The sequence below is a fragment of the Xenia sp. Carnegie-2017 genome, unplaced genomic scaffold, assembly GCF_021976095.1.
Source record: "Xenia sp. Carnegie-2017 unplaced genomic scaffold, XeniaSp_v1 HiC_scaffold_21, whole genome shotgun sequence".
Lineage (NCBI taxonomy): Eukaryota > Metazoa > Cnidaria > Anthozoa > Malacalcyonacea > Xeniidae > Xenia > Xenia sp. Carnegie-2017.
The window spans coordinates 5,664,469-5,676,907 of record NW_025813484.1 but is presented as its reverse complement, the minus strand read 5'-3'; the positions used below and the strand labels follow the sequence as shown (position 1 = coordinate 5,676,907).

Sequence of the window (12,439 nt, the reverse complement as noted above, 5' to 3'; positions counted from 1 at the left end):
ACCTATATAATGTTAAAATCTCGATTTGTGGATGTCTGTTGGTATCATTATCAGCGGGGATTTTACGGATTGATGGGGGAGTGCACAGGGACGTCGGAACTGGGAGGCAAAGGGGGCAACGGCCCCCCTTGCCTTTTCTGGAGATGGGCAGGGGGGCAAAAGTTTCCCACAGGTTGAAAATTTATTGTTTTTAATCCAAGATAAAGACTACTTAACCGTTGTGGGATATTGCATTCTTTTGAGCTTAGCAATAAAATTGTCGTAACTATGTTAGTTTCACTTTAACATTTCTTTGTTTTAAGTACGTTTTTGCAAGTTCTTTGTTCGTTTAGTTAGTTCTTCTTTTTTGTTGCAACGCGTGAGAAGTTGAAACGCAATGAAAGAGTGAGTACTGCTAATGACGTAAAGGAAAGCTCGACTTATGTAATTACCGATAGTATAAATAACATGTAAATAATTAACTTTAATAGATAACGTAAGAATACTCCAGTGATGTACTTGTAGATTGTTTGGCTTGTAAAATAAAAGGTTCAAAACGAAGAGTGTTAGTGAACAAGCTGAGGAGCGGATTCCTCGACAACCGTGAAACGTCATTTTTTAAATGTAAACAACTAAAAATCACAATACGTTTGCAAATTCCTTTCATTATTATCCAAAATAGTGCCAGGAACATGACGTATAGCAAAGATATTTTTAATGGTAAACATCTGCTGGCATAAATGGCTCAGTTACCTAAACACTGATGATTTTGAAAGGGATATTTATTGCATCTTATCGCTTTTTCAGCAATGCCAAGAGCAGAAAGATGTAAAAAAGATTCAGCAAAAGCATTAGCGAAAGCAGCGGCTAAACCAGGTCAATCTAAAATAACATCGCTGTTTGCAAAAGGAAACACAGGCCATGATTTTGATTCTGCTTCAACAGGCGGAATTGACACTGTAATAACTGTCAACACTGAAAAAGTCTCAGACTGTGAGTCACAAAAATGGTCCAAACCGAAAAGTCTGATTTGTAAAACAGAAAAGATATGCATGAAAACGACATGGGTAAAACATGAGAAAGACTTTACAAGTGAAGACAAGAAAAGTAGTGTGAAGCATGGTCGATATTTCCAAGGTCAGTGGTTACGAAATTATGAGTGGCTAGTGTACAATCAAGAAAAAAATAAGGCTTTTTGCGAAATTTGTTCTACTCACTCTAAGATAAAGGGAGTGTTTGGCAGTTATGAAGTTGGATTTGATAACTGGAAAAAAGGCTGTGAGAAATTCAACGAACATGAAAACAGTTACGCTCATAAAGAAGCTTATGCCACATCAGACAAAAGGCAATTGTCTATTAGCATGGCCTGCAGTTCGCTTGCTCTTGAAACGCAGCAGTTAAGACGGAAAGGGTTAATTTCACATCTTCAAACATTAAAAACACTATTACGCCAAGGTATTGCGATTAGAGGTAGAACGGATTTTGAATCTAATATTCATCAGTTCAATCTTGATAAAGCTATCAACGACAAGGCACTAAAACTTTTACTTGACGAGAACCGATACGTTACTGCACACGACATCCTGGACGAGCAGAAACAGATGATTGTATTAAATGCTCGAAGACATTTGATTGATAAAATTCTCGTAAGAGAATCATTTTCAATTCTAGCTGACGAATCATCAGACGTATCTAAGAAAGAACAGCTGTCTTTCTCCGTAAGGACCTGTGATGATAATTACGAAGTATCGGAAGATTTTGTTGGAATTTATGAATGTTCGCAAGGACTTTCATCTGATGCATTACTGCACTACACCAAAGATATCCTTCTCAGATGTGGCATGGAAGGTCACAAAATGGCAGCTATGGGCTTTGATGGGGCTTCAGCAATGAAATCCCTCGCAAGAAAGCTCAAGGAAGATATTGCACCAAACGGAATTTATGTTCATTGTTTCAGTCACTGCAATGAACTTATTATACAGGATGCAGCTAAGCAATCTAATTTATTGTCTACATCACTGGATTTATGCCAATCTCTGTATGCAATCGTAGGTGCCCATCCAAAACGTATTTTATTGTTCGAAGAAATACAGGCAGATTTTAGAAACGAAACAGGAACAAACGATTACAAAGTTCTACGACTCCAAAGTCTTTCTACAACGAGATGGACAACAAGAGTAAAGGCTGCTGACGTCATTTTCGAGAAATCGGCTGAACTACATGCAACCCTTGAAAAATTGAAGGAAGATCCTAGCATTTCGGCAGACACAAAAGCAAAGATTAGAGGAATATTAAGGCGACAACTGTCTTCCTTAATCGTCATCTTTAACTTAAACGTGACAAGAAAGCTATTGGCTTTACTCGAGAAGCTTTCTAAAGAGCTCCAAGCGGTTTATATTTCAGCTGAGTACGCTCTATTTTCAATAAGACATGTCCTGCAACGTCTTCATGAGATGAGAAGCGAAGAAGAGTTTGAGCGTACACTTGATGACGCTAAGAAAGTTTTTCGTGTTATGATGTCGTTTCCACTGGAATTTAGTGAAAATTTTGGCACTGGCACTACACTAAGAAAAGTTCCAAGATGGATGAATAATGAAGAAATGTTAATAACAGAAAGCCTTCACGTCACAGATGCCTCAGTTTACAACAGTACGAATATAACACCAATGCGAAGCTCGTACTACCAAGCCATTCATGCAATCATCTCAGGTCTAGGATCGCGATTTGAACAAGAAGATCTTTTCCAGATCAAATGTATCGAGGAACTGTTACTTAACTCTATGAAAGAAAGAGGAGTATCTTTAGATGGATTAAGCTATTCTTTGATTGATAAAGATGTTCTAAGAATGCAGCTTGATGATCGTCCCACCATTCTTGGGCTTTACAACGCGGATCAGAACAAAAAAATAACAGAAGTCACGCGTATTTCAACAATAGCAGAGATATTCAATGCCATGCCATCAGCAAAGAAAAGGTACTCAGAGATCCACAAACTAATTATACTATACTACACAGTGCCACTCTCATCTGCCTCGTGCGAACGCACATTCAGCGTAATGCGTCGTCTCAAAACATGGCTGCGGTCAAACACTGAAGGAAATCATCTGAATGATATTATGTTCTCCAACATTCAGAAACAGCACATGAATATGGTGGAAATAGACGTAATTGCCAAAGAGTTTTCACAGAGAAATGAAAGAAGAATTAAATATTTTGGAAAATACAATACATGACAAATTGTAAATTAGTGACGTTACATCGTTTGATAGTTATATTATCGTTAATATTTATTGACCAACACTGCGGACATGTGCTTCTGTACAGTGTATTGCATGTAGCACATCTCTTTGCTGTTTATCAATATGAGATTATTTTTAGTATATTTCACTAATGTGCCCTTCCACAAAGGCTTGCCCCTCCTGCCCTTTTGCCGTTCCGTCGTCCCTGGGAGTGCACAATCACAAAAAGTAGAACTTTTCAGAAGGTTTGCTTCATTTTGGGATCCTAATTGATATAGCATAAACAACGTCTTTTTTAAGTCAGTAAATACTGCAATCGCCAACATTAATTCCATCTTGCTGGCGAATAAAACATGAAGATTTATTCATCGTTTCATATTTAGCAAGTTCCGTGCTTAATTGCTCGCAGTAACGTAGCCAGCTTTCAGATTTACATCCGCAATGTAAATTCTGAAAGATTACCATCATTCATTCCTTTAGAAATCTAATGTTCTCTGGTCAATGCACACAAAACTATTTGTATAGTGGTGGGAGTAAAAAGCCGCTTTGGCTACGTTGCAATTTCCCGTTTCGTAAACGTTCGTTGACACCATGAAAAATCGATGCCAACACGATACCTCTTTATTTCTCTATGTGTCCATCACTTCTAAAACCAAACGAAAACAAACCAAAATGGCAGAGAGACTATTGAAATTAGAAATAAATTTTAACGTGTATGTGCTAATAAACTCGGCTCTTAATGAAGTGCAATATCGTTATAAGTTCAACAATTTATTAAAAAATGATGAAAAAGAAAATGATGCCAGTATTCTAGAAAAACTGCTGGAGGACACATGCTACGAAACAGCTTTAATGGATGTGACGTATGACGGCAAGTTTTTCTTCAATATTGCATTCACACATGCAAAATGCATGCATATGGAACAACCTTAGTATTAGCCTGCTTGTAGTAACATTATTTAGAGCACAGCAATTTCCAGGTATAAGTTACACTGCAAAAGTATCCGTTAGGTTTTCTTTCGTAATCCTCTGTAATAGTAGAACGTACGAACGGTAGCAATGAATGTCACTATTTTAAGGCGTTCGTTGCCTTCTCCAGAAAATAATGCAGAAAGATACTCAGATTGTTTTCTTTACACTTTTTCAGTTGTCATTTCATTTGCTTGCTCGACTGATTCTAGAAAATTTTCCAAGAGGCAAAGCTAAGTTTTGAAAGGCAAAGAGCAGTTTTAAAGAACAAATGCAACGATTTTTTTGTTGACTTAATTTATATTTTATAGTCTCTAATCACACGTATATTGTTTACTCGTTATAGAAATCAATTGTCTTGTCGTAAGAAGGGACACAAATAGTTCCAATTTTATGAGATGTCCGCCATTATGAAGAACATGCTTAACTCATGTTTAACTCAATATTTGAGAAAAAAAATTAAATAAATTTGGAGAAAGGAAGTTAGACCTCAAGCTCTTACTCCTTTGTAAGCAAAACCAGGTCTATTCAAAATTTGAAAACATCTCACAACACACCTTATGCGTGATGACGTCAAAAGGCCGATGCGCGTTGTGCATTGTGGTCTTAGTAGTCCCGCGAAAGTAAACATTGCACTATAGCTACTATTGATAGCTAGTCTGCCGCTGTTTCTCGACGTGTATTACAAGCTTTTAGTTTAAACAACAACCTTAATTCTCTTATAAATTCTTGCACAGATCTTAAGGAATTTCTACCAAATAGTAAAGAGTACGGTGGTTTCACTTGTTGCGTTATTACAACAGCAAAATGCATCCCGAGTTTTCTTTTATTTTCTGAACTGTAATCGTACAGAATACACAGATCTATAAGTGGAATAGGTAATTATGGTATCACAGAAGAATTTTTGTCTAACGTCTGGTCATAAAGTACAGTTTGTTGACGGTAGGAGTTGATTTAGCCACTTAAACTAAAACACTCGCGTGTGATATTTATAGTCTTTTAGGAATGCGAAATGACAGCTTACTATACGACCGGGCTTTTGATAAAAATTCTTCTACGATACAAAATTTACACATTTCTTATAAAGATTGTGTATTCTATGTATTTACATTTTGGAAAATAATAAAACAAACGCTCGGTATGCAATTTGTTAACGTAGGAACACATGAAGTAAAGTCACTGTACTCTCCACTTTGCTCGGCCGAAATCGGCACAGAAACTGGACTTTTCCCGTTCAGAGGGAAATTAAATGAAGACAGCCAAATCCCTGATAACCCGTGCAACAGTTTATAATAGATTTAAGTTATTTATTTGGATTAAAAGCCCGGAAAAGAAAACGAGAGACAGACACAGACTTATTATAAATTATATTAGCCATATTTTTATGTTTACATTTGCGTGATTACTAAGACCACAATTCACAGCACGCATCACCCTTGACGTCATTACGCATAAGGTCTGTTGAAAAAGAAGAAAGCCCAAACATGATTAACTTAATAATGGGCTTAAAGCCAGCAAAGATCTGTCACTATTTGATTTCACAGGCTCACAATTATCTAAACCCTCCCATCCAATTCATATTTTCCGCACTTCCGTTGAAATAATGTAACGCACATATAAGTAGAGCACCAGTTGCCTTGTAAATATAGTCTGATGATGAATTTGTAACAAATTCAAAATATAACTTTCCAAATAAAAGATTTCTTGTTTCTTTGTCAAATCGTGAGTCTTCTATTCGTATCATGCTTCATATTATACTACATAAAGTTGTTGGCTGGAAATCGTGTTTGGTAAGTTTTTTACTATTGAAGGAACAAATATTTCAAAAAGGGGAAATCGCAACCAATTGATATAAGTTCATTTCCACATGAAAAGCGAAAAAAAGGTCAAACGCAATGCCTGCAATATACGTAGCTACATTGTCAAGACCAAACAACTGAAGATACAACAAGTTTCAGTGAAAAATCTAGAAACGTACTCCTACTACCGACAGAAGACATTATGGAGCGACTGGAGCTCTGCCTCACCTCGACTTACTTCCAGTACAAAGGTACATACTGCAAACAACTACATGGAACAGCAATGGGCTCACCCGTTTCTGTTGTAGTTGCTGAAATTGTAATGCAATCTATAAAGGAAAGGGCGCTCACGACTTACAAACATGCACTACCTTTTTGGTTTCGCTACGTAGATGACACAATCACAGCACTACATGCACACGAGATTGATGACTTTCACACTCATATCAACAAACAGAACAGGCACATAAAATTTACCAAAGATGTTGAAGAAAACGGAACTCTTTTTTTTCTCGACTGTTTGGTAAAACATGACAAACAAAAACTACGAACAACAGTTTATCGTAAGCCAACACATACTGAACGACAACTAGACCAATCCTCTTACAACCCTACATCACACAAAGCCACCACAACCAGAACATTAACAAGACGTGAACAAATCATATGTGATTCACTGGACGCTCTACACAACGAAAACAACTATCTCAAACGTGTTTTTGACAAAAACAACTATAACTTTGACTTTATCAAACGCAACACTTACAAACCCAACGAACCCAATGAAACGAACAAATCAGTGACAACAGCAACGATACCTTACATCAAAAGTACATCTGAGACTATCTCGCGTATCTTACGACCATACAACATACGTGTTGCATATAAACCAATCACAACGTTACGACGAGTGCTAACGAACATAAAGGACAAGGAACAACCCAACGAACGACAAGGTGCAGTTTACAAAATAAACTGCTCTGACTGCCACGCCTCCTATATCAGGAAACTGGCAGGAACTTTATCATAAGACTTACTGAACACAAACGAGCTACTAAGAAACAACAAAAAACTAGTCACATTGCCGACCATCACCGAATCACAAAGCACAACATTGACTGGGACTCGGCAAAATGCATTACTTGCAGTACTGACTATAAAAAAAAGGCTTACATTAGAAAGTTGGTATACCAACTTGGAACAAACCCCCCTGAACAAATCACAGCAATTACCGGCACCTTACAAACGACTTATTCACAATACAAACAAACGATCAACTAAAAACATCACACTTCACACTAATTCACAATGAAAATACACAAATGACACCCACACATTACAACTAAAAACATCAGACCTAAATCACACATCACAATTAAAAATAAAAACATTTCACTTCATACTAATTCACAATGACAATACACATTTTCTGTACCCACAATACAATGACCTAAGAACCAGATAACAAATACGTCTAACCTGACGTTTACTCCTCATTTCACTCTGAAGATGACTACCGCTAATGTTGTCGAAACGTCAGTCAACAACAACAAAAACAGTCCTTCTCAAGACTATTCCAACCTGGACGATCTACATTTACAAACATGTAATATTTTTTGTCAAACGAATTTATTATAACCTTTTCACACTTTTCCTTCATGAAAAAAATATCCTCAGTGCAAACTGATTGGTGAAAACGCCCTGTAACTGCCTCACCTTTCTTTAAACATAAACAACTCTCGTTTATTATACGCTACACACCTATGTAACAGTACTCATTTATCCCAAAAGTGCCGAAAGAATGCTAGCACAATGAAGAAAGACGTAGCGAATACTCAGTACTCACAAAAAGTTGAAAAAAGTACATTCTTTCTGGCTTTACATTTTTGTCACCTACGCACTGTGACAAGAGCAAATAAACCAAACCGAACTTGACACATAGAGCGCTTTATTAAGAAACTTGTTATTTATTCATGAATAGAATATTCAAGATTTAAGAAAAGTTTCGACGAATTACAACCACGGTCAACGTTCATCGAGGATTTTTCAAGGTAAAACGTTATTATCACATAGAAAGCAATTTTATCTTGCCAATTTTATATTCTTGTTTCACAGCATTTCGTCCATAACATGCTTGTAGATGTAGATCATCCAAGTTACGTACACCGTCAAGCCACATGTTTCTGCACATGCAGCAACACCTTTCAGAGAGTTCAAAAAATGATTGCATGGGTTGATCGATGAGTCACCAAGTACCTTATTGACTCGTGAAAGTACTTTTCAATCATCATAATTCTCCTTCATTTCATAGCAACTTACTCCCATTTAATGAATTAGGTATGATGCATAAAATGCTGAATCACTGTCTAGTTAACTGCTTCTTCTTTTCCCATTAGCACAGCATGATTCAAGTCTTGGACACATGGATTCGTGGAGCTAATGCATTTATTATGCGCAATGTGTTATTGCTCCGTAAGAAGCTCAGATCAAAACTGCTTACTAACAAACTTGAACTATTCCCAAGACATATCTTTGTTTGTAGTCGTTTGATAAAAAAATGCATGTACTGTGCGCAAGATAGCATGCATACTTTTTGTCGTTCATATGAAAAATTTTTACTGATCGGCATGTGCTAAAAAAGTTAAATATTATCAGTTAATTATCATATGTATCAATTATTTTGGCTGAGATTTTAGCAAATCTGTTCTTATTATACGTTCTATGTAATGTGATTTATGTATGATAAGCAGTCATTTGATTTACTTGAATATGCATGCATTCATTTTCATAATCAGTCATAACGTTGTTGCCATTCTCTTGCTAGTTTGAAAATGACTGAAAAAATTGATGACAGCATTCACTTAAAGCATAGAACGTATTTAATAAACATATTTAAGATATGGCTATTTTCAAAATATTTATATATTTTTTTCTAATTGCAACACATAAATGGGAAGATGACTGTTCTATAATTTGTCACTTATCCTGCATGAAAACCTCGTTAAACCTCAAAATCGCGTCCTGCAGCTGCCGCCCAGTTACAGTTGAAAGCTTTCAAATTCTCTCTGAATTCTCTCTGACCGAAATTGAAGACAAGTGTAAATGTTTTTATTTAGCAGCTGGAAGATCTGCATTGAAAAATATTTTCTGAAGTCTTTAAAAAGCACGAGACTGAAGGCCAAGGGACGTTTTTGAGAATGGGGAGATCTTACTCTCCTGACCGACCTATGAACGGTACATATCGTGTTTATTTTTTTTAAAGCCAACGATATTATTAGATTGTGTAGTCAGATTCAACAATGGCGGCAAAGAAAACAATCAAAACTTGCTGTTCATTTTACTTTGAAAAACTCAAAATTCACTTAAAAGTAGATTATTACAATTAAGCGTCGGCCTTTCCTTTTTAAAACAAAACAACCCTTCCCGTAAATATTTAGCTATAGGAATCCGGACCGCAGTCGGAGATAGTAAAAATCTGCCTGCTGCTACAACCAAGAAGATTGTTAAAAAGGTAAGATTCCGCCTGCTACTGATTTGTAAATAATTTGAATGTGTTATTTATAATGAAACTTCTTTATAACATCTGCTAGTTTAGTTACTTGTCGTGAAAGTATAATGTACATCATTTGTTGTGAGTGCTTGATGAAAGTTTGCACTTCAAAAATCATCAATATTCGTGTGAAGACTTGGCAAAACGAACACTAATAACGAGCTGGCACGGTTTGAGGAAATTCGCCAGCTGGGCAGCATGCTGCCAGGAAATTTTTCTGATCTCACAAGAAATTTTTTGTGATGCAGAAAAACCTCAGCTACATCAATGTAGCTTCAAATAAGCCACGTCTTTTACATTAAAGAAATTAAAGGCATATGAAGTAACGATACATACGCAGTACAAATAAAAATTTCCAGCGTAATCAACCTATAGTCGAAGCACTTCTACTTTTCTTTGGTGCGTAACGATCGTTTTTTGGATTGTATTGCGCATTTGCAGCTTTATTATTTTCAGTCTGTCATTATAAAAATCGTCTGATGAAGATCCGCCTTCATGCAGAGACAGGTGTTAATCGTGAGATTAACAGAAAACAACATTGAGTCAATGTTTTTGCGCCGTTTTTAATTATACATCATCTTCCGTAATAAATCTGAAAAAGAAATTTACGAACTGCAGTCTTACGTTTGTTATAAACATTCCAGCAAAATCTACGTGGCGTGAATTTCTTGAACTGCTTCCTAACTGAGTGCGACGAAATAAAGTGCGTTCAAATGAAGCCGACATCGAAATCAACACTCGATTGTCCTGATGCAAAGATTGTTTAAGTTTAATATATAAGGGTAAAAATGTCTTCTTACGATACGTTCAACTTCAAACTACGTCTTTTTTAATAAAGTGTATTTATGCGCTGAAGAGTGGGATGGGTTGTGGGTGTCATATGTAACAGTTTACACTTGTTTACTTATGTTTTGAAAAACTGTATTGCTATCTTGTAGACAAAATCTTATAACACAATTATCCTTTTACCTGTTTTTTAGACGAATTTCAGTATTAATTTCTTCAAATTTCATCGAAAAATTTTTCCACAATAAGACAAACCATAAATGGTAATCGATGTCGGTGTCGTCGTTTGAGTCTTATACTATAGCTTCTACTTTTGCTATCTTGTTTATATTTGGGTCATTTTTGAATGGCTTGATCCTTTTGACTTACGCATGGAACTGGAAAAAGATGACGATTCAGCCGAAGGACCTTATAATTCTCAGCATAGCCGTTGGTGACTTTGTACAAGCTTTCCATGAATGCCCTTTGGCTTTTACTTCTGCCGTCTCACAGAAATGGATCTGGGGCGATTTTGGTTGTGCTTGGTACGCGTTTGTAACGACTTGGGTCGGTTTAGCATCCATTTCTCAAATTTTAATCTTTACTGTTGAGCGCTTCATAACTCTAAGCAGTCCAATGCCGAATATGATAACGATTCGGCGCACTTGTCATCTGATACTGGCAAGTTGGATGTTAAGCCTAGGTGTATCTTGCTTGCCGTTATTTGGCTGGTCTAACTTTGCATTGGAAGGTCTTGGACTCCATTGTTCAATTAATTGGGAAAGCAGATCAACTTCAAACATTACTTTTTGTCTCTTTCTTATAACGTTTTTCTTTGCCGTTCCTGCTGTTACCATTGTGGTTGCCGGTATAAAAACTTTTATCATCGTACGTCGCATGTTTAGAAATGCAAACAGAATATGGGGACCTGATGCCCAGGCTACAAAACAGAGTTACGTTGCTCAGGTGAAAACGGCAAGGCGACTTTCTGTGTCGATTTTTGTATTTTTTTTGGCATGGACGCCCTATGCAATCATGGCTTCCTGTCAACTTATCCCTTACGGTAGAAGCTTATCCGTCAGGCATCGGGAATATCCTTCAATGTTTTCTAAAACATCAGTTTTGCTCAATCCATGTATATATTTCTACATGTATCGTTCCTTGCGTCAGAAAGCATTGTGGACATTAAGGTGTCGATCAACTGATTCTTATCCTGAGTAACTCTACGAGCTGGTTTTGACAAATTGTTTTTTTTTTGTGGACTGTAGAATGTTCACTGGCATTACTATGTAAACAACTAAAAAGAACGCCACCAAGACTGTCATTCCTTTCACTACTGTAGTAAACAGAAATAACATTTACTTAAACTTCCATTTTTCGCGCCCTGAAAGAGCGTTTTAATTAAATTGGGCGACGAACAAGCGATGTATAGCTAACAAGAATGGTGTTAATCCTTTTTAAGTATCGAATTTGTTATTTCATTTTTTATCATTTGGTGCAACAGTTGTTGGGTGGTGGCATTCCTTGCAAGAAAAGTTCAACGTATAGCTTGTCGATACATGGAGAAAATTCGTAGCTGTTTTTAAGAGCAAAGAAAAAATCGTGTCAAGTCACCTTTTTGGTGGATCACTGAAGTAGCTATGTACAATCGAGTCAGTTTTTTGCATGTAAATGAAGTTAAAAAAAAACTACCTTCGAAGACAGGTTTATGTCTGTTGTTATTTTAGCTACTTTTTGTACGTCAGAACGGTCATTAAATTATACATAGATCGTAATTCACCTGGTCGTTTTGATCTCTTGAACGATATTCATCTTCAGACTCTTGGGGGAACATTAATTTTAAGTTAACTGATTTACGCATGGTTTCATGTAGCTGGATCATGCGTCATATGTAGGTGTACAGGATATATATGTGTTTATTCTCTTTTGATAATTGATTCTGTAATTTCTCACCAAATTATTAAAAAAAGAAATGGCAAAGATAAGAGCAATGTGTCACTGTCATGCTAAATAAGAAACTATTTTTATAATATCTGTTTTAAGTGGCGAACTATCTGGTGTACGTCAAAAGAAATTACTGCTGCTTATTCTTGGACATAATTACAATTCCAGACTCATTAAAAGCATCTCAATCAGCA

At 36.4% G+C, this 12,439-nt stretch overlaps 2 protein-coding genes across 2 annotated transcripts; both read left to right on the top strand.

Annotated features, from left to right (window-relative positions):
* The first annotated feature begins 788 nt into the window (after window positions 1-788).
* On the top strand, window positions 789-3,212 carry LOC124444600 (zinc finger MYM-type protein 1-like). The gene has a single exon (XM_046995212.1). The coding sequence runs from the start codon at window positions 789-791 to the stop codon at window positions 3,210-3,212; it is 2,424 nt and encodes an 807-aa protein (XP_046851168.1).
* Window positions 3,213-10,592: 7,380 nt separating this feature from the next.
* On the top strand, window positions 10,593-11,522 carry LOC124444599 (melanopsin-like). Its single transcript, XM_046995211.1, has one exon. The coding sequence runs from the start codon at window positions 10,593-10,595 to the stop codon at window positions 11,520-11,522; it is 930 nt and encodes a 309-aa protein (XP_046851167.1).
* The last annotated feature ends 917 nt before the right edge of the window (window positions 11,523-12,439 follow it).